This window comes from Phyllobates terribilis, unplaced genomic scaffold (assembly GCF_046119375.1).
Source record: "Phyllobates terribilis strain yellow unplaced genomic scaffold, ASM4611937v1 Scaffold_1__5_contigs__length_1240528914, whole genome shotgun sequence".
NCBI classification, from domain to species: Eukaryota; Metazoa; Chordata; class Amphibia; order Anura; family Dendrobatidae; genus Phyllobates; species Phyllobates terribilis.
In genome coordinates, this window is record NW_027362761.1 from 280,206,579 (window position 1) to 280,228,134 (window position 21,556).

At 41.6% G+C, this 21,556-nt stretch overlaps 1 protein-coding gene across 1 annotated transcript in view; it reads left to right on the forward strand.

The window, feature by feature from the left end:
* The first annotated feature begins 18,307 nt into the window (after window positions 1-18,307).
* SEZ6L (seizure related 6 homolog like) overlaps window positions 18,308-21,556 on the forward strand; it is a 779,891-nt gene continuing 776,642 nt past the window's right edge. The window contains exons 1-2 of the mRNA XM_073672981.1: window positions 18,308-18,511; window positions 18,887-19,071. Coding sequence (XP_073529082.1) covers window positions 18,978-19,071 — 94 coding nt within the window. The 5' untranslated portion in view covers window positions 18,308-18,511; window positions 18,887-18,977. The remainder of the gene's footprint in view (window positions 18,512-18,886; window positions 19,072-21,556) is intronic.

Sequence of the window (21,556 nt, forward strand, 5' to 3'; positions counted from 1 at the left end):
TGGCGAGCTCCGGCCATTTATCCAGATTGGAAGCCCAAAAAGAGCAAGGGTCCAGTGACACAGTCATGGCTTCAATGTTTACTTGGAGATACTCCTGTACCATCGTCTCTAGGCGTTGACTATGTGTCAGACTTCTTGTCTCCTGTGGCCTTGCAAAGGATGGGATAAAAAAGTGGTGAAATGATTCCGCAAAATTGATGTTACCAGCAGATACTGTGTTTCTGTTACGGTTTGAGTGCTGAACACTCGACGGTCCCACGGTTGGCAAGTTGGAACTGTGAGATTCACTACGTGCACCACTGGTGTTTTGAGGAAAAGCACATGTAAGATTCTACAACAGTCTCTGCTGATACTCCTGCATGTGTGCATCCCTTTCTATGGCAGGAATAATTTATGCAAATTTACTTTTGTACCGGGGATCTAACAGTGTGGCAACCCAGTAGTCAGGATTATTTCGAATTCTGACAATTCGAGAGTAATGTTGCAGGTAGTTCAGCAAGAAGGCACTCATGTGTCTTGCGCATCCAGGAGCACCAAGTCCCTGTTGTGTTGGTGGCGAGGTAACAATCATGCTTCCTTCCTCTGCCCTCTCCCCCCAACCTCACACAACAGAAATGTGATCAAGGTCTCCCTCATCTGATGAGTCTTCCATCAGTTCGTCCTCCACTTCTTCCTGGGCTCCTGCCCTTCCTCACTAGTTTGGCTGCTACCATGCACCCTGGTAAATCCATCTCCCCCACCCTCACATGCCTGCCGCCTTGGTGCTGCTAACCGTCTGGACCTTGCAGATGTTATCCCTTCCGCATACAACTCCTCCTCCTCTACTTCCTCCACCTCCTCTTGTCGCACCACCTGACTCCGAATTCTGTTTAACATGTGCTCCAGCATGTAAATCACCGGAATAGTCATGATGATAATGACATCGTCAGCACTAAACATCTTCGTCGCCATTTCAAAACTGTGCAGAAGGGTGCATAGGTCCCTGATCTGAGACCACTCCTCCAGCGTGATTTGCCCCACCTCTGGATCCCGTTGGCCCAGGCTATACGTCAGAAAGTATAGCACCAGGGCTTGTCGGTGCTGCCACAGTCGCTGCAACATGTGCAGAGTTGAATTCTACCGGGTAGGCACATCGCATTTTAGCCGGTGAAGTGGTAGGCGCAACGACTTCTGTAGAAATGTAAGTCGCTGAGCTGCGGGATGCGAACAGTGGAAGTGAGCACACAGCGACCGTGCCCTCTGCAGAAGGCCATCTAGTCTGGGATAGTGGGCTAAAAATTGCTGGACAACCAGGTTCAACACGTGAGCCATACAAGGCAAGTGTGTGATATTGCCCCGGCGAAGGGCCACACCCAGGTTTGCAGCATTGTCGCACACGGCCTTCCCTGGTTTCAGGTCCAGTGGAGACAACCATTTATGAAACTGGTTCTCCAGAGCTGACCACAACTCCTCAGCTGTGTGACTCACATTTCCCAGACATTTCAAAGTAAAAACCGCCTGATGACGTTGAGCCCTGCTGCCAGCATAGTAAGGAGGTGTGCAGGATCCCTTCTGCACAGTTAGAAAGCTTGTGGCATGACCAGACAGGCTTTGGGTGCAGGTGGAGGACCGAGAGGAGGTTGAGGAGGCAGAAGCAGTGGAGAAACTTTGAGATAAAGAGGATTGACGCACAACTCGTGGGGACGGCAAGACTTGGACAGCAGCCCCTTGTCCTGCTGTCACCATAGTTACCCAGTGCCCAGTCAGCGACATGTAACGCCCCTGTCCATGCCTACTCGTCCAAGTGTCTGTGGTGAAATGCACCCTGTCACACACAGAGTTTCTCAAAGAAGCGGTGATGTTGTGTGCGACTTGCTGGTGGAGCGCAGGCACACCTTTCTTTGAGAAGTAGTGCCGACTGGGCATCTGGTACTGGGGCACTGCGACGGACATAAGGTCTCGAAAATCTTCTGTGTCCACCAGGCGGAAAGGCAGCATTTCTGTATCCAAGAGCTTGCAGATGGTGAAATTCAACCTCTTAGCTTTCTCATGGCTCGGAGGAAATGGTCTTTTACTTGTCCACATCTGAGGGACCGAGGGCTGGCTGTTGTGCTTAGACGGGGTTGAGAAGGGTGTCCCCGGCAAACTGCCAGTCTGTGAGGAAGATGCAGGCGGACATGTTAGGTTGCCTTGATCCAAAGGTGGTGCTATCAATGTCGGACAGCGCTGAACACCAGCTGGTGTTTCCACCTCCAAAGAAAATGATGACCTGCCAATCACGCTGGCTGTTGCGGGTAAAGAGGTGGCAGGTCTGCATCCCAAAACAGGTGTGACTGCTGTCCCCCCAGTCACAGAGGATGAAGAGGCCGCGGATGCACAAGATGTGGCAGACGGTGGTTGGCCCGCCCGGCTAGGCCGCATTGTAGCACAGTGAGCTTCCCACTGCAACTTATGCTTCATATCCATGTGCCGGTTCATGCATGAAGTACTCAAACTATGTATTTTTTGGCCTCTACTTAGCTTTTGCTGACAAATGTTACAGATAACACGAGTTGGGTCATCTTCATCGATCTGAAAAAATGCCCAGGCTATGCAAGGCTTAGCACCCATGTGACCTGAAGAGCCACCATGACTTGTGTTCAGAGGCAGAGTTTTGTTTGAGGATGCAGTTGTTGACGTGCTTCCAGTACTACGTCTCTGTCCAGGAAGGCGCAACCTGACCTCGTCGTCTCTAGCATCCTCCTCCACCTCCTCTGCTGACCTCATCGACTGGCTGACTGTGGGTTGACAGTAAGTGGGATCTCCAACCTCGTCATCATCACCCTGTGTGTTATCACACCCGTCGTCCTCAGAGCCAACCTTTTCCTGCCCTGACAAAAAACTAAAGTTGTCGCTCCAATCAGGTATTTGAGTCTCATCATCGTCTTCCTCATTGTCTCCACCAACAGGAGTTACAGTTTGGGAACTTGGGTCGACATTATAGTCAGAACCTTCTGCGTCTGGTCCTGGATCCGACTCATAAAGATTCTGGGCATCAATGCAGATCATTTCCTCGTATGGATTCACAGAAGCTCTGGAGCCGACCTCTGATTCCCAGGCTATAGTATGAGTAAACAGCTCTGCAGACTCAACCATCTGTTTTACCCCATACTCAGACAGGCAGCTGGAGACTTGGGAGCTGTGAGGAAGCAAGTGCGATTGGGGTGACACCTCTGAGGACTGGAGTATTTGTGATGTTGAAGTTGAGGTGGAGGAGAGTCCACTTAAAGGAGCACTTGATATCCGTTGAAGCACCTGCTGTTTTTGTGCCTCATCTGGAATTTGTAGCGATTGGCGTGGCAGTAAGAAAGGGATCTTATCACATTGTCCGCTAAAAGAAGTAGACAGTTTGGCTGGAAGATGGTCTTTCTTCTGCAGATGTTACTGTTGCTTTAACACCTACCCCACGGACACAACCTTTTTTTCCCTTCCCAACACGCCTATTCCCCTTTCCACCAGCAGCAGGCCTTTTTCCACTCATTTTGGTGATTAACTAATTCACAACTCTGGAGTTGTTTGCACAAAAAACAATGGATGGGAACCGAACAGAGCTGAGTGGCCAAACTGTGGTATTAGCCCAAAAGTATTGGCTGGGTTAGATGCAGATAAAAATTATTTTGAATTTGCAACCTGGTGGAGGTTAGTATAGATGGACTAATAGAACAAGTCCCACACACTGCTACAAGCCGAAATATTTTTTCAGAGCTAGATGCAGAAAAAAATTATATTGAATTTGCAACCTGGTGGAGGTTAGTATAGATGGACTAATAGAACAAGTCCCACACACTGCTACAAGCCAAAATATTTTTTCAGATCTAGATGCAGAAAAAAATTATATTGAATTTGCAACCTGGTGGAGGTTAGTATAGATGGACTAATAGAACAAGTCCCACACACTGCTACAAGCCGAAATATTTTTTCAGAGCTAGATGCAGAAAAAAATTATATTGAATTTGCAACCTGGTGGAGGTTAGTATAGATGGACTAATAGAACAAGTCCCACACACTGCTACAAGCCGAAATATTTTTTCAGAGCTAGATGCAGAAAAAAATTATATTGAATTTGCAACCTGGTGGAGGTTAGTATAGATGGACTAATAGAACAAGTCCCACACACTGCTACAAGCCAAAATATTTTTTCAGAGCTAGATGCAGATAAAAATTATATTGAATTTGCAACCTGGTGGAGGTTAGTATAGATGGACTAATAGAACAAGTCCCACACACTGCTACAAGCTGAAATATTTTTTCAGAGCTAGATGCAGAAAAAAATTATATTGAATTTGCAACCTGGTGGAGGTTAGTATAGATGGACTAATAGAACAAGTTCCACGCACTGCTACAAGCCAAAATATTTTTTCAGAGCTAGATGCAGATAAAAATTATATTGAATTTGCAACCTGGTGGAGGTTAGTATAGATGGACTAATAGAATGATGCTATGCCCAAAAGGTTTTACTTCACTAGGTGCAGTAAAAAAAGTGGTATTCTATACACAGGTGGTGTAGCTTGCAACACAGATAGGCTACTCCACTGACTAACACACACTGCAAGAGGCCAACAAGGATTTGCTTTGCTAGATTTAGCCAAATGCTGTGAAATAAACTTGCACAGCACTGGCACAGACCTGGCTGGCAAAAAGTGATAGGAACTGATGTAAACTGCCCTCAAAAGGACTGCAATTACAATTAGTCTTTACTCCCAACATATCTATTTAAGAGCACAGACCTGCCTGATAAAAGTGATAGGAACTGATGTAACCTAGCCCTGAAAAGGATTGCAATTACAATTAGTCTTTACTCCCAACCTATCTATTTAAGAGCACAGACCTGCCTGATAAAAGTCGTAGGAAATGATGTAACCTAGTCCTTAAAAGGACTGCAATCACAACTATTCCCTACTCACAAGCTATCTGTAGATTTGTGCAAAAATTGGCTTGAAATTAACAAAGTATACACAGCAACAGCGGTGCCATCTAACACGCAGATGCAGCAGTGAGAAAATGGTGGCGATGGGGAAAATGGCTGGGTCTTATAGGGCAAGGACATGTGACATACACTGCCAATGACACATGCCCTTGCTTGCGTGAAAAAAAGCAGTTCGCTCCGTGTGTGCGCTGCTGATAGGCTGACAGATTGCACCTCCCCACTGTAAATGCGGGAAAGAGAAAAAAAAATGGAGATCTTCATGATTTCTGCAGAGATCCATCCCCTGCCCCCCCCCCGCCTCGCTGTACACTCAAACTGCGTATTAACATTAATTTTCAGCATTACTGAGAAAAAATCCAGTTATGATTTTGGTGCATGAACAGTTATCGAACATAGCCTCGAACAGCCGAATTTTTTTCAAATCGTTCGTGTTCGCCGAACGGCTCGAACACCGCCCAAAACAGCTCGAATTTGAGATTGGCGAACAGTTCGATTCGAACACCGCTCATCTCTTCTTAGTACTACTCAGACAACACAGGGTGAGGGTAAAACAGCATGGCAATACTTTATTGAGCCACAAAACAGACAATAAAAACATAGAACAGTCCCAGCAAATACCCAAGATGATACAACATTGCACAGTCTCACCCTTCCGCTGGCCCGCTTGGGGTAGAACAACTGCGACTTTGGGACTTTCAGGGCCATCTACCTCAACCAGTGGCCCCCTGCTTCTAGCGAACCCCCACAGAGAGAACATAGTGTTCCATTGAGGTACAATTCCAGGAGACCCGAGGGTCCCACCCTGGATTCTCCGAGAGTTTCCATGGGGCCAGATAACCAGCTAGTCCCAAACTGGCTTCTCCGAATGTCTCCATGGGTTCCAGGCGACCAGAAGGTGCCACCTGGCAACCCCAAACAACATATCCATGGGGCCAGGTGACTTCATGGTCCCAACCTGGTCTCCCCAAATGTATCCATGGGCTCTCTGATTGTCAATGGAGCAGATCCGTATCTTTCCAGTCAGGGCCATATACCCATAGGTTGAAATCATGTAGAATCCAAATCTGTGTCATTTTGGTTAAAGCTATACTTCCAAGCTGATGGTCTGAGAGAGTTTGATCCTTGATTCTCACTGTAAAGTCTCTTTTGATTCTTTATTTCAAGTCTGACTGCTACAGAAGCATATGTCCTTTTAAGTACACATCCACAGGTCAAGGGTTAGGGATCATATTATTCCACAGGGCTCAGGTCTCATTGTTTGTGCATTTAATCAATTTACATAGTTGGTATAGCAGGGGGCTCTTGTAAATAAACTAGCTAGCTTAGTATAATATGAAAATAGCACAGTAACAAACATCATTGTTCACAAGACCAAAAGAAGACAACAATCAGGGTTATACAAATACTGGTCTGTCCTTTTTGACCAGCCACAGAAATACACATACATTTACAAGTCAACACAAACCCAATAGTGTATTTCTCTTGGTTTAACAAATCTAAACGTCTGACTGATTAAGATTACAAGTTGTTCCGTCACAGCATCAACCGCTCATGTGGGGAAATCAAACTGACCAATAAGGTGAGCAAGGTTCAAGATGTCCTCTTTCTTGTCTTCCTGATTGTCGTTCCGGTAGCCAGTTTGAATCTAAAAATAGTGTCTGGTTGTTGACAAAGACCAGTGACTACTTGTCATCCTCACCATCATAACCTCATCTACTACTTTCCGTACTCTTCCTCCTCTCTCTCCACTGCATCATCAGTTAACCTTTTGTGTGCCCAAAAAAATGTGCATTCTGACATCTATTTATGTGGAAACTGAACTCTCATATGTGAAAGTTGCCCACAATCAATGCTAAGCCACCTGGATTGTACTACCTATTACAAAATAATCACGTGCCACCACTATTTATTAAATAAAGCCCTATCTGTTTTATACTGTCACATGGCAGAGACTGTGGTCCACTCCTTGACGTTCACTTTGTGCTGCATGGTGCAATTCACCGTCATCTGCACAATTATTAGGCAAGTGAGTATTTTGACCATATAATTATTTTTATGCAGATTTTCCAACTCCAAGCTGTATAAACTTGAATGTTTATTGGGTGAAGCAGATCAGGTGATATGTATTCGTGTAATGGGGGATGGTGCGAACTAAGGATATCAAGGTGTGCAGAAAATATTAGGCAGATTGTTTTCTTCAGACAAAATGGGTAAAAAAAAAAGATTTCACAAATTCCGAAAAATCAAAAATGGTGCTGGCTGACAGCACTGTAATTGTTCAATAATAAGATTAATCATTAAAAATACAAATTGCTTAATAATTGTGCGCACAGTGTACAGACAGAAACATTACATGTATTTTATGGTCCAATGAGTCAATGTTTTGCATTGCACCAATGCACTATAGAAAGCTGGCCAGGTGTTTAGTGGTGACACCTCCAAACCAAGCACTGCTCATGCATCCTCCTTAATGGACATCTTCCTGTCCCCACCAGCAACAGGACAGAAAATTACATCAAAAGTCACACTGCATGACTCCAAAGTCAACTACAACTGGGCAACCTAGTAAGCGTCAATGCCAGAAACATTGTATTTGCCATTTAATTAGGCAAAGTAAAACTTGCCCAATGCTTGGACACACTCTGATCGTGGAACTTTTTATAAAACAAATAAATCTGCTGGAGCAAAGTTGTGCTCATTGCCAGGAGAGTGTGTTGGCACTTCAACCATTCTTAAATGGTGTTCTCAAACTTTCCATGATATGCAGTAACAGACTGGTGTGTCTGATCTCCCACCTTATTTGTAAAATTATAAAGTGATAGAATTCAGCATTGAATATATACAGTAGCAGCATCTGTACAAGCAACATCAGGCGTTGAGGTGATAAATAATATTATGGAACAGATAAACCGTAGCTTGTGTTACTTTGACATCCACCATTAGTTGGTGATGAGAGTTGAGTGACGTTTACTAACGTCTTTCAAAGAGAGTCCAAAATTGTTACAAGGGACAACTGTGCCATCAGAAGTGTTGTTCCACACTTAATCATATTGGAAAAAAAAGCTGATTAGGATGCAGCAAGGCATGGAGGAAAACTAACTTCCAGATCTCTGGGTTTTTGGTGACCATGGTGCATCCCATTGCTTTTTCACAGGCTGAACTGTATGGGCTTAACCCAGTTGTTTCACATTCTATTATTAATGTCCTTTATATTAGAGTCCTTTGGGCTTTCTTGAGGGTGTGGTGATCAAGATCCTGTGCCCCTGTCATGTAATAATGTGATCAATCATGGGCCCCTTCTAGATATAATGTCCTCCATCCTGGTATAATGCCTCGCTTTCATGGTATAATGTCCTCCATCCTGGACCCTTTCCAGTAATATATATCCCTCATCCTGTCACAATGTCCCCCAGCCTGGGCCCGTTCCAGGTAAAAAGCCTCCCTTTCATGGTATAATGTCCCCCATTCTGGGCCCCTTCTATTAATATATGCCCCCCATCCTAGTATAATGTCCCCCATCCTGGGCCCCTTCCAATACCATATGTCCCCCATCCTTGTATAATGTGCCCCATCCTGGACTTGTTCCAGTAATAATGTCTCTGTTCTGCTGCTCTTCTCCAAAAATGTAAAAAAATAAACAATTCTACCCATCTTCCCCCGCTTCCATGACATGCAGCACGCTCTTCTATAGCCGGGGACTTGCTTCAGCATGCAAGCGACAGGCAGCACATGGCATCACTGTCACGCATCGCCAGTGACTTGCACATCAGCTGTCGGCCTTTGAGTGACCAGCAGCGTGTATTGCAGTGCAGGGACTGGTGGGTTTCTGTGCTGCAATACATTTCAGTTGAATATGCATCCTCGGACACACATCCTGCTGAAATAGCTGCTGCCGTTGGCGGGCCCACCTCCTGCATGGGCCCGGTCATGGTTGCACTCTGTGCAACCGCAACTGTTACACCCTTGCTTGAGGAACAGAACCTTGAGTCTCGATTTCCCATGGTCTTGAAACCATTTTACCCATGAAAAGTACCATCCAAATGTTAAAGACACAGTGTTGTTGCACCAAAAATCGATGACCATTCAAATTCTGAACCCTGCCTGCTTCATTTATAAAACACATAATCTGTCTGTGCAATGTGCTGTTGGTTACCAGCAGTTTCGAATCGCTTACCGATAGCTGTATACAGTACAGACCAAAAGTTTGGACACACCTTCTCATTTAAAGATTTTTCTGTATTTTCATGACTATCAAAATTGTACATTCACACTGAAGGCATCAAAACTATGAATTAACACATGTGGAGTTATATACTTAACAAAAACGTGTGAAACAACTGAAAATATGTCTTATATTCTAGGCTCTTCAAAGTAGCCACCTTTTGCTTTGATGACTGTTTTGCACACTCTTGGCATTCTCTTGATGAGCTTCAAGAGGTAGTCTCCGGAAATGGTCTTCCAACAATCTTGAAGGAGTTCCCAGAGATGCTTAGCACTTGTTGGCCCTTTTGCCTTCAGTCTGCGGTCCAGCTCACCCCAAACCATCTCGATTGGATTCAGGTCTGGTGACTGTGGAGGCCAGGTCATCTGGCGTAGCACCCCATCACTCTCCTTCTTGGTCAAATAGCCCTTACACAGCCTGGAGGTGTGTTTGGGGTCATTGTCCTGTTGAAAAATAAATGATGGTCCAACTAAATGCAAACCGGATGGAATAGCATGCCGCTGCAAGATGCTGTGGTAGCCATGCTGGTTCAGTATGCCTTCAATTTTGAATAAATGCCCAACAGTGTCACCAGCAAAGCACCCCCACACCATCACACCTCCTTCTCCAAGCTTCACGGTGAGAACCAGGCATGTAGAGTCCATCCGTTCACCTTTTCTGCGTCGCACAAAGACACGGTGGTTGGAACCAAAGATCTCAAATTTGGACTCATCAGACCAAAGCACAGATGTCCATTCCTTGTGTTCTTTAGCCCAAACAAGTCTCTTCTGCTTGTTGCCTGTCCTTAGCAGTGGTTTCCTAGCAGCTATTTTACCATGAAGGCCTGCTGCACAAAGTCTCCTCTTAACAGTTATTGTAGAGATGTGTCTGCTGCTAGAACACTGCGTGGGATTGACCTGGTTTCTAATCTGAGCTGCTGTTAACCTGCGATTTCTGAGGCTAGTGACTCGGATAAACTTATCCTCAGAAGCAGAGGTGACTCTTGGTCTTCTTTTCCTGGGGCGGTTGTCATGTGAGCCAGTTTCTTTGTAGCGCTTGATGGTTTTTGCAGCTGCACTTGGGGACACTTTCAAAGTTTTCACAATTTTTCGGACTGACTGACCTTCATTTCTTAAAGTAATGATGGCCACTCGTTTTTCTTTACTTAGCTGCTTTTTTCTTGCCATAATACAAATTCTAACAGTCTATTCAGTAGGACTATCAGCTGTGTATCCACCTGACTTCTGCACAACACAACTGATGGTCCCAACCCCATTTATAAGGCAAGAAATCCCACTTATTAAACCTGACAGGGCACACCTGTGAAGTGAAAACCATTTCCGGTGACTACCTCTTGAAGCTCATCAAGAGAATGCCAAGAGTGTGCAAAGCAGTCATCAAAGCAAAAGGTGGCTACTTTGAAGAACCAAGAATATAAGACATATTTTCAGCTGTTTCACACTTTTTTGTTAAGTATATAATTCCACATGTGTTAATTCATAGTTTTGATGCCTTCAGTGTGAGTGTACAATTTTCAAAGTCATGAAAATACAGAAAAATCTTTAAATGAGAAGGTGTGTCCAAACTTTTGGTCTGTACTGTATGTTGAGGTTACTTTGACATTTCTAAGGTTGTGTTTGCGTTAAAGATCTTGAAAATAGATTCAATACAGTCTTAGGAGATCTTAGACTGTTATATATCTTTTCTGGGCAGTTTAAAGTTTAGCAAGAACTTGTAGTTTGCGGCAAATCGATTTTCTGTGCATCAAACTTGGGGAAAAATTTTGACAAAATCGAATTTCAAAAGATTCAATTATCTCTATATATTAAAGGGAACCTGGCATAGCCTTTGTACTATCTAAACTTCCCCCATTGCGTTGTCAGTGATGCACATGCGTTGTGACGAGCGGCTCCCCACGTGTGTGCAGTGAAGCTTAGTGTAGTTCCCAGCTTCACTGTGTGCAGCCGGAGCCGCTCGTCACAGCGCATGTGCATCACTCCCAGATCGACCAGCGCGGATGGCCAGTATACACACTGCGCAAGCGTGTCTGGCCATGACATACTGCGCAAGCGCGGCATACTGGTGACGTCAGCACAAACCAGGCTGCAGAATTCAAATGGCGTGGGTGGCGCCAACCATGACTAAATGCTATGAATCACATCCCTATGACTAAACGAGCAGGTATGATATAAACATATAAAGTGCTTTATACACATGATTATAGCGCCGATTTCAATGAAAAAAGCGTGTTAGTAATGCACATTGCATCACTAACAATGCAATGGGGGCAGTTTAGATACTACAAAGGATATGACAGGTTGCCTTTACGTATCCATGGGATAGGCAATAAATGTATTATTGCTGAGTGTCAGGCTGCTGAGATCCCCACTGAAAATGGGCAGCCAAAATTCACCTGTGTGAAATAAAAATGATCGAACATGTGTGATCACTACTCCATTATCTATACAGTATATACAGTAACTTTATGCCATAAAGTTTACTGTATAAAGTTACTGCATAAATTCAATATTTAAGTGATATACGTTGAACTGTTGATGCAGTCTCACCATCACCACTCAGATTGTGTCTGTTAATTTATCCATCTGTGATATGCTGAACCAATAGCTTCTTAACCGGTTCCCGACCGCCCACTGTAGATAAACGTCGGCGCTTGCCGGGCTCTGTGCAGCGCCGACGTTTAAAAACGGTGGGTGGTCTCGCAGTGCTCAGGACCCCCAGGGTCCTGCAAGCGCTGCGATTCCGGTGCAGAGCGTTAGCTCTGACAGGGAACATCATCGGGACCTGATTAGATCAGGTCCCAGTGATGTTAACCCTTAGCTGTCTTCTATATGCTGTGATCTATAGTGATCGCGGCATATAGGAGACAGCAGGAGGAGAGGGGGTCGTCAACTTACCTCTCCGAAGACCTCCGAGTCCTTCCAGGACCTGGGGTTGCTATGGCAGCTGGAGGTCACATGACCGCCTCCAGCTCTGCCATATATGGTGTCCTGTCTGGCTCAGCTGCAGCTGTAGCCAGACAGGAGACTCTGACTGAAACAGTCAGGGAAGATCTCATGTAATGTAATATATGTCTATTACATTACATGAGATCAGAGATCAGAAAAATAAAAATTAATGTCCCATACAGGGACTAAGAAAAAATGTGAAAAAAAGTAAAAAAAAAGTTTTAAAACTATTAATAAAAAAATCACAAAATAAATAAAAATAAATAAATAAAATATTAAACCAATAAATCCGTATATTTTTACAAAACCAAAAAAAGTACACATATTTGGTATCGCCGCGTCCGAAACAACCCGAGCTATAAAACTGTCACACTAATTAACTCCTTCTGTGCACACCGTAATAAAAATAAATAAAAAACGGAGCAAAAAAATATGCTTTTTCATCATATTGCCAAACAAAAAGTGGAAAAAAATGCGATCAAAAAACAAAATAGAAATAAAAATGGTACCACTGAAAACGTCATCTTGTTACGCAAAAAAAAGCCGCCATACAGCTCCATCAGCCGAAAAATAAAAAAGTTATAGCGCTCAGAATAAAGCAATGCAAAAAAAATATTTTTTTCTATAAAAGAGTTTTATTGTGTAAAAGCGCCAAAACATAAAAAAAATACAGTAAGTGTAGTATCGCTGTAAACGTACTGACCCGAAGAATAACGCTGCCTGATCACTTTTACCACACGCAGAACGGCATAAAAAAAAACTCAAAAAACAATTCCTGAATTGTTTGTTTTTGTTAATTTTACCTCACAAAAAACGGAATAGAAAGCGATCAAAAAATGTCACGTCCCCAAAAATGGTACCAATAAAAATGTCAACTTGTCCCGCAAAAAACAAGCCGTCACATGACTCTGTCGGCCGAAATATGGAAAAATGATAGCTCTCAAAATATGGTGATGCAAAAACTAGATTTTGCAAAAAAAGCGTCTTTTAGTGTGTGACAGCTGTCAGTCATAAAAACCCGATATCAATCTGGTATCTCTGTAATCACACCGACCCGAAGAATAAAGTAATCTAATCAGTTATATCACACTAGGAACGGCGTAAAAAATAAATAAAACCAATTCTTCACCTGCTACTGATTTGTTTATTATGTCCCCAAAGATCCCAGTAAGGCTCTGCCCACATTTATCCTGTGCTCTGCGCTGAGCACTTACACCAGAGTTTCCGTGTAAATCTCTGAAATACATGATTCAGCCGGAACCCATGACGGAAGATTCCCTGTAATGAGACAGATATAGGCCACTGTGGACGCCGTCTAGCCTGGGATCCCACGGTGTCATTTGTTTTAGGCGTGCATAAAAGTGCGGTTGGCCACAGTTTTGTGCACTTCTGAAAAAAAGGACACCGCTACACAGAGGCCAGACGGTGTCCAGAGTAACTCTGCTGCCTCATTACAGTGAATGGATCCTGCAGGGGTTTCATCTGAATTACATCACTTGGAAATTTAGATGGAAACCCCGATGTAAGTGCTCAGCCTAGAGCGCCGGATAAATGTTACGTAAAATGTTCCCAATAAAAGCTTCAACTCAGTCCTCAAAAAAAGCTAGTCCCCACTTAGGTCCGTCATCTGTTAAAAATATAAGGGACTTCCAAGTTACTGGTAGCAGAAAGGCTCTGGAAAAGCAAAATGACCCTTGCCCCCCAAAAGAAATTCAGAAAATTTTGTGCTCCCAAATCCAAATGCCTATTCTACAATAATTTGTTCTCCAATTGTCAAATAGCGCTCCGTCCCCCCCAGATCTCACCGTATGGCTAAGCGGTACGATACAGCCACATATGGGGTATTGACACTTTTAGAAGAAATTGTGTGACACATTTCGGCACCATTTTTACCCATTGCCCTGTGTGAAAATGTAAAATCTGAGGGTAAAACATTTTTTTGTGGTAAAAATATAATTATGATTTTTTCACTGCCCAATGGTATAAATTTAAAAATTAAAAAATACTCACTACTTCCCTAGATGAATTCCTTGAGAGGTGTAGTTTACAAAATGGGGTCATTTGTGGAGGTTTCTGCTGTTTTGGCATGTCAGCGACTCTTCAAATGTGACATGGTGTCTGCTGCCTATCCCAGCCAACATAGCGCTCCTTTCTCTTCCGAACCCTGCCGTACACCAAAGCAGTGGTTTTCCCCCACATATGGGGTATCGGCGTACTCAGGAGAAATTGTACAACAAATTTCTTGGTGCAATTTCTCCGGTTATCCTTATGATAATGCAAAATTAGGGGATGAAAAACATTTTTTATGGGAAAAATGTGAAAATTTTATTTTCACGGCTCAATATTATAAACTTCTGTGAAGCAGCTGGGGGTGCGAGGTGCTCACCACACATCTAGATAAGTTCCCTAAGGGGTCTAGTTTCCAAAATGGTGGCACTTGTGGGGGGTTTCCACTGTTTAGTCACATTAGGGGCTCCCCAAATGCGACATGGCGTCTGCTAATTATTCAAACAAATTTTACATTCAAAAAGTCAAATGGCGCTCCTTCCCTTTCAAACCCTGCCATGCGCCCAAACAGTAATTTGCCTCCACATATGGGGTATCAGCGTGTTCAGGAGAAATTGCACAACAAATTTCATGGTGCAATTTATCCTATTACCCTTATGATAATGCAAAATTAAGGGATGAAAAACGGTTTTGTGGGAAAAATGTGAAAATTTTATTTTTACGGCTCAATATTATAAACTTCTGTGAAGCAGCTGGGGGTGCGAGGTGCTCACCACACATCTAGATAAGTTCCCTAAGGGGTCTAGTTTCCAAAATGGTGGCACTTGTGGGGGGTTTCCACTGTTTAGTCACATTAGGGGCTCCCCAAATGCGACATGGCGTCTGCTAATTATTCAAACAAATTTTACATTCAAAAAGTCAAATGGCGCTCCTTCCCTTCCGAACCCTGCAGTGCGCCCAAACAGTGGTTTTCCCTCACATATGGGGTATCAGCACGCTCAAGAGAAATTGCACAAAAAAATTTGGGGTCCATTTTTTCCTGTTACCCCTGTGAAAATAAAAAAAATTGGGTCTAAAGTAACTTTTTTGTGAAAAAAGTTAAATGTTAATTTTTTTTTTCCACATTCCAAAAATTCCTGTGAAGCACCTGAAGGGTTAATAAAGTTCTTGAATGTGGTTTTGAGCACCTTGAGGGGTGCAGTTTTTAGAATGGTGTCACTTTTGGGTATTTTCTGTCATAAAGACCCCTCAAAGTGACTTCAAATATGATGTGGTCCCTAAAAAAATGTTTTTGTAAATTTTGTTGGAAAAATGAGAAATCGCTGGTCAACTTTTAACCCTTATAGCTCCCTAACAAAAAAAAATTTTGGTTCCAAAATTGTGCTGATGTAAAGTAGACATGTGGGAAATGTTATTTATTAACTATTTTGTGTGACATATCTCTCTGATTTAAGGGCATGAAAATTCAAAGTTTGAAAATTGCAAAATTTTCTAAATTTTCGCCAAATTTCCGATTTTTTCACAAATAAACGCAAGTTATATGGAAGAAATTTTACCACTATCATGAAGTACAATATGTCATGAAAAAACAGTCTCAGAATCAGGGGAATACGTTGAAGCGTTCCAGAGTAATTACCTCATAAAGTGACAGTGGTCAGAATTGAAAAAATTGGCCTGGTCACGAAGGCAAAAACAGGCTCTGGTGCGAAGTGGTTAATAGCTGCTTTGTTTCATACAGTGCCAGCAAGCAAGGGTAGCATTAAACCAATCATTCCAGATTTTGCAACAAAATTGAAATTCTAATGTAATGGAGTATATGTCCCATCACTCATATCAATCACAGCAAGATGATGCACCCTCTGACAGCGACATTATAGAGTCAGCGTTCTGCTGTGTTCATTTCCTACACCAGTATAACAGTTAAAGTTGTACATGGCAGAATTTCCAATCCATTATTGACACCTGTTACTATTCTGCTCCAAAGTCAAGTCCCATAACCTACAGCACCCTGAGGTCCAAGGAGCATAATATACCAGTAACACTTCTTCAAGTTGATATCTTGGAAGACATTAATCTCTCGAAAGACATGGTGCTGCAGGAGAAGGACTATACGATCCTATTGTCAATCTGTGTTGCAGGCTCCGCACAGGAAGCCACTTTTCCTGGATGAGTCATCATCAGAACTACAGTTCTGCATTACTGCAAAGTCACTGGAAGCCCAGCTCCATCTCCTCTCCAACTCATGACCTAAGTGTTCCACTCATTCCCACTGCTAGGAACTTTACAGTGATGTAGAATTGTAGTTCTAATGATGACTCATCCATGGAAAAGAGGCTTTCGGTTTCTACATAAAGCTTAGAAGGATTCTGCTGGTTTGTTTTTAATCATGTGATGCCATAGACTTAATGGAAAAAATAAGAATTTAACTGTGTAGAAAGGCAAAATCAGCTATTGTAAGTACACAGTGCTGTATAATATGATGATTGCAATACATTAAGAGGATAAAAATGTTTATGGGAGGAGTGCTTCTTTAAACATGGTGGTCAGGATACAGAGGATATAAGGAGCTTCAGAAGTCTTCACAGAAAAATCTGGTCTATAGTTGGAGGGGTTCTTTTGAAGAGGTTTCACTATAGTTTTATTATCCACCATACTTTCTGTACCTTTATATTTGCTAGATTGTATTTCTGCTATGGAAGTCTCTTCATATATTCTGCGGTATTCTTTATAGATTAGAGAAAGCTGTCCATATCAAGTGATAAATAAGAAAATATTAAAGTCAATATTGTAACTTAAGGTTCTTAAATTAAAGGATATTACTATAGTTCCATTTACGGGAAGATTTAGTTAAATTTAACCTGTGCAATTCTATGTAAGGACTAAAGCCTGGCAACAGCAGATTATTATTTCCCAGCTGAACTGAACCGTCCTATTTGTTATGAGCTTTATGTTACTGAATAAGATTCTGTTCTTCATGTTTATTGTACACATCCTTATACTGTTGCTATGAATTCCCCTCACCCTCCCATACGTGCTCCGTTTCATACAATGTAGAGAACTGAAAGATGTGGAATGTTCAATAATGTATTTATCATTGATTTGTACACTGTACTAAATGACATAGTCACGTACCAACTGAGTTATCAGATGAGAAAATAATTTATATTTAATCAATGATTATACTATTACTATACTCTTGGTATTATTTTCATTACTTGCTTCGTTATGTGAAATCACTCTTGCCTTGGTGCCCATTTATATAAATAATAACAGGTAATTGACTCAGTACCGATTGTAAACCTCATTTTGCCTATTAATATATACTGTATCAAGCCCTTAGTCATCTATTATTTTAATTATTTCATTAATCAGTAGCATTATTTTACCTAGGGCATGAAATTAGTTCTGACCACTCTTTCAAAGGACTCAGTTTTTCTACTATCTCTCACTGCACCCCCTACACTACTGGGGGCACATGCCTTGGCAGCCCCCTTTGCCCCTACATAAATTCATTCATAGCACTCACGGTTGACATATAATGCAGCTCCTGGGAAATAAATGCATTCTCATATAGTTTAGTTTTCTTGATCTGTATAATAATATTTTCTTATACAATCTCTTTGGTCCATTAGTTGCTGACACATAAGGTAATCCTTTAATCCAAATTTAACATGAGATAACATTTTACTAATACAGAAAAGGATTTACAACTCTTGTCCCCGGAGAGAAAACATAATGCATGAAGTCAGGAGTAACAATGAATGATTTAACTCTTGTAAGCACTAATTGAAAGTATGGTAAAACATTAAAGTGCTTCAAATTAAATGACCCGGATGGTAATTCAGGAAAAGATTTACTCAAAAATTCATAGGAATTTTGTGGATTATCCAAGATTAACAACATTGGGTGAAAATACCAAGAAAAAACACAAAACTGAATAGTAAAGCAAATGTCAAAGCAACCTAAAAAATTGTGTTATTTTTCACTAACAATACAAAATGACGTTTCAGTAATAGGTTCTTGCGTTCTTGTAAATATTGCACAAGTTCACTATAATTGTTGATACAATACAGAAGGTTTTGATAAAGTCCTGTACTCATGAAATGTATCAGTGCTCTGATCATTTCCCTGCAGTTGTAAACTCTATGGCTGCTCATGCCATGCTTTGATGCATAGATGGCATACAGTATCCACTGTAGAGTCTATTTTTACCCTGACTATCCGATTGCACAGTTCCCTCTGCAGCTCCCTTCAGTGCATGCCTTCCCCTCCATGTGTCTGTGCCTTATAGCACTTTGTGCCTGCATTCTCTCAGTTCATTGCCTTGGATGTTATAATATGAATGCTTCCTAGCAGCAGCCTACCAGAATACAACCCAATCTGTCATCTTAGGTTTGTACTGAAGATTTGGTTTCTGTCCTGCATCCCTTCTCCTTCCCTCTGCTTTGCCCTCTGTAGCATGTTTCTTCTTTGCAGACCATTGCTGTATCTTTCAATCTCCCATGCACTCTTCTTTCTATTGCTGCTGCCTCCATCCTTTCTTTCCTAGAGCCTCTGGTCCCTGCCTGCCCTCTCCTTTCTCATCTCTATCACACTGCCTTGTCTCTCTCCCTCCTTCTCCATTTCAGTACAGTTTCATTCTTTTCATAAGCAGGCACAGAGCCCTCTCTGTGCATTTCTGTGCCTCTCTTTCCTCTTCCCCTTTAATCAATAGCCACACCAGGAGAGTTGCTCACATGAATGAGTCCTTGTGAATCTCACCCCCAGACATCTTTCAGTGGATGTGCAGACCAGAGCTGGAAATCTTGCTCAACTACCCTTTACTTATCCTGGTCTCCTTAAAGTCTGAGGTTCTGTCATGTTGACCCATGGAATATGCCAGGCTCCTGGTCCCTATGTCCACCCTTTCATCCTCTTCTTCCTCATCCTGCTTCTTGGAGCACACGCTGAAGGTAAGGAGATGCTTAGCATCAAGGCTGACAATGTCTTTCCTCATCTTCCTTCTAGCGCTTTCCCTTTAAATTGTTAATGCATTGAGTGCTTTAAATGTTATAGAAAGGCATAAAGAAAAGCAAAGTAGCAGCAGGGGATCAGCTATAGCTTTCAAGACTTAATCAATTAGGATTGTCCTAGTGCTGCAAGATATATGGGAATTTTAAGAAACTAGTATGTAGGACACAGAAGCACATGGTCTTCTCACTGTAATTCTTCTGAGAAAGTAGCATAGTACTGTGAGCTGCTTCTCCTCACTGCCAGAACAGCAATGATTATGAATATTTCACTACTTAGCCTATGGATGAGAGTTTAGAAACTGGTTTTCTATGTGTTAGCACAGTATATATAATATATTCCTTACAGCTTGTAGAGATGTGGATCTTGATTTTGATTGAACTTTCTCACTCTGGGACTTTGCATTCATTAGAATAACAGGGCAGTGTAAGTGTCCACATCTGATCCCACTGCACCTGGTGCTTTTCTGAAGCCAAATATTGTGTGAGTGAAAGTTAATCTTTGAGAAGGATTCAGCTCTGTCTCTTTTTTTTTAAGCAGGATGGTGAGAAATTTTTCGCTTTTGATCTTTTGCCTCTCATTTTGACGATTATTAAAGTGAATATGCAGCCTTTTAGATTTCAATCTATTTTATTTTATTCCCTTTGCTGAGTTTCTTCTGCTGCTCTGCAATGGGTTGGATTCTTACATCTTTTTCACTTAGATCTGGGAAGATTTTTTTTTATGCATTTTGATGTTTTGTTTTTTTTTGCTTTATGGTTTCAATGTGTTTCTCTGCTGTGAAATGTTTATTAAAAGATATGGCCCCCTTCTAAGTTATAATGTGAAATCTTCCAACATCTGAAGGCTAGATACTTAGATAGACTGTCTCATCAACAATGTGCAATGCAGTCAGTTACAGATAAGATAAGGACTGGGTTATCTTCTGTGTGTTATTATAAAAAGTAATGAAAATCCAGAAAATGTAATTGAATGGTATTGGAAACTATGTAAATGAAGCTTATAATTATGGCTACACATGGGTATCATCAGCCTTTAACCAAGGAGACATAAACTGCTCATCAGGTGAGTGCATCTATAGACATGTGGTTTATTCTTATGGAAACCATGTGTTAGAGTGCCATGTAACAATCACCTATTACTTGTATTAATGTGGACAGTCCTGTAGATCTAAAAAGTCTTTTAGTATCACCCTGTATAAGGTCTACCCTAAACACATGAACAATACTGATATAAAGCAGGTTAAATAGTGTCATAAAGACATAATTGTCTCAAATAATTATACTTATTAATTAAAGAAAAAGCTTGATGCTAATGAGATCTAATAATTTTATAGAACTTGGCAGATGGATAAGTAGACTCCCATAGTAATAAATTGCTTAGATGTAGACTATTAGATTATTTTAGCCTTTTTTAAATTAAAAAAAAATATATAATTTTTCTTTGTTACGTCTCTTCATTTGATAGATTGATTTTTCTGCAGACTACCTGTGTGTCTCATTAATTGGACTTACTGTGAAAGTCTTTTGTGTGTGTTTTTATTTTCCAAAAATCCAATCACTTGACCTAAACTATGTGTGTTGTTATTTGTGGCACATCTAATGTATAAAGGCAGAATCGAGAATGTGTGTCTAATAGTATCTGAGATACTGGATACAGTGTTATCACATAAGATCGAAGAAATGATATGATTGTATCCATCTAATAGGGTTGGCTGCTTCTCCAAAATGGCAATGTCATGGTTGGGGATATTCTGAAGATGGTTTATACCTGAGAGAAAGGCAAACATTTCTGTGTCTGGATCTCAGTGTTTTATCTGTAAGCTTTAGAAGAAAAGCTTTCGCACGCATCGTTGTGTATTGTGATCAGCCACCAATTGCACACACGGTCACTTCCATGAGTAATTAAACTCAGAATGAAATTTTGGATCAAAGTAGACAAGTAGTTGTAGATCTTTTTATCAGCATTTACCACGAGGGTTTCTGGTGCTGCTTCTATGCCTGTCTTGAGCTGTGCCAATAAAACACAGAGGTCTATGGAGTGTTCTTTTGGCTGTAAAAGGTTCTCTACATGTTGCCATTTTAGATATACCATCTGTCTGATAATACTACAGGTTCAGTGCCCAATGTATTAGCATAGGTTATCCACAGGTCTCAGCTAAAATCATAGTTGTACTAGTAGTTTAATAAAACAGATATAACAATGGATACAAGCAAATATGTTGATTTTGAAATAATGTAGAGAAAAGCAGCTGTACAGATGTATTGGCAATATTTGAAAATTTACCATTGCTATCAATATTACCATTGTTTTTAAAGGATTCTTCTCATGCTTCTGGCCTTCTTGTCTTCTACCAGAAGTTTAATAATATACTGGATAAATCAATCACCAGATAAGATGGCACTACTACCAAGACAACCATGGGAT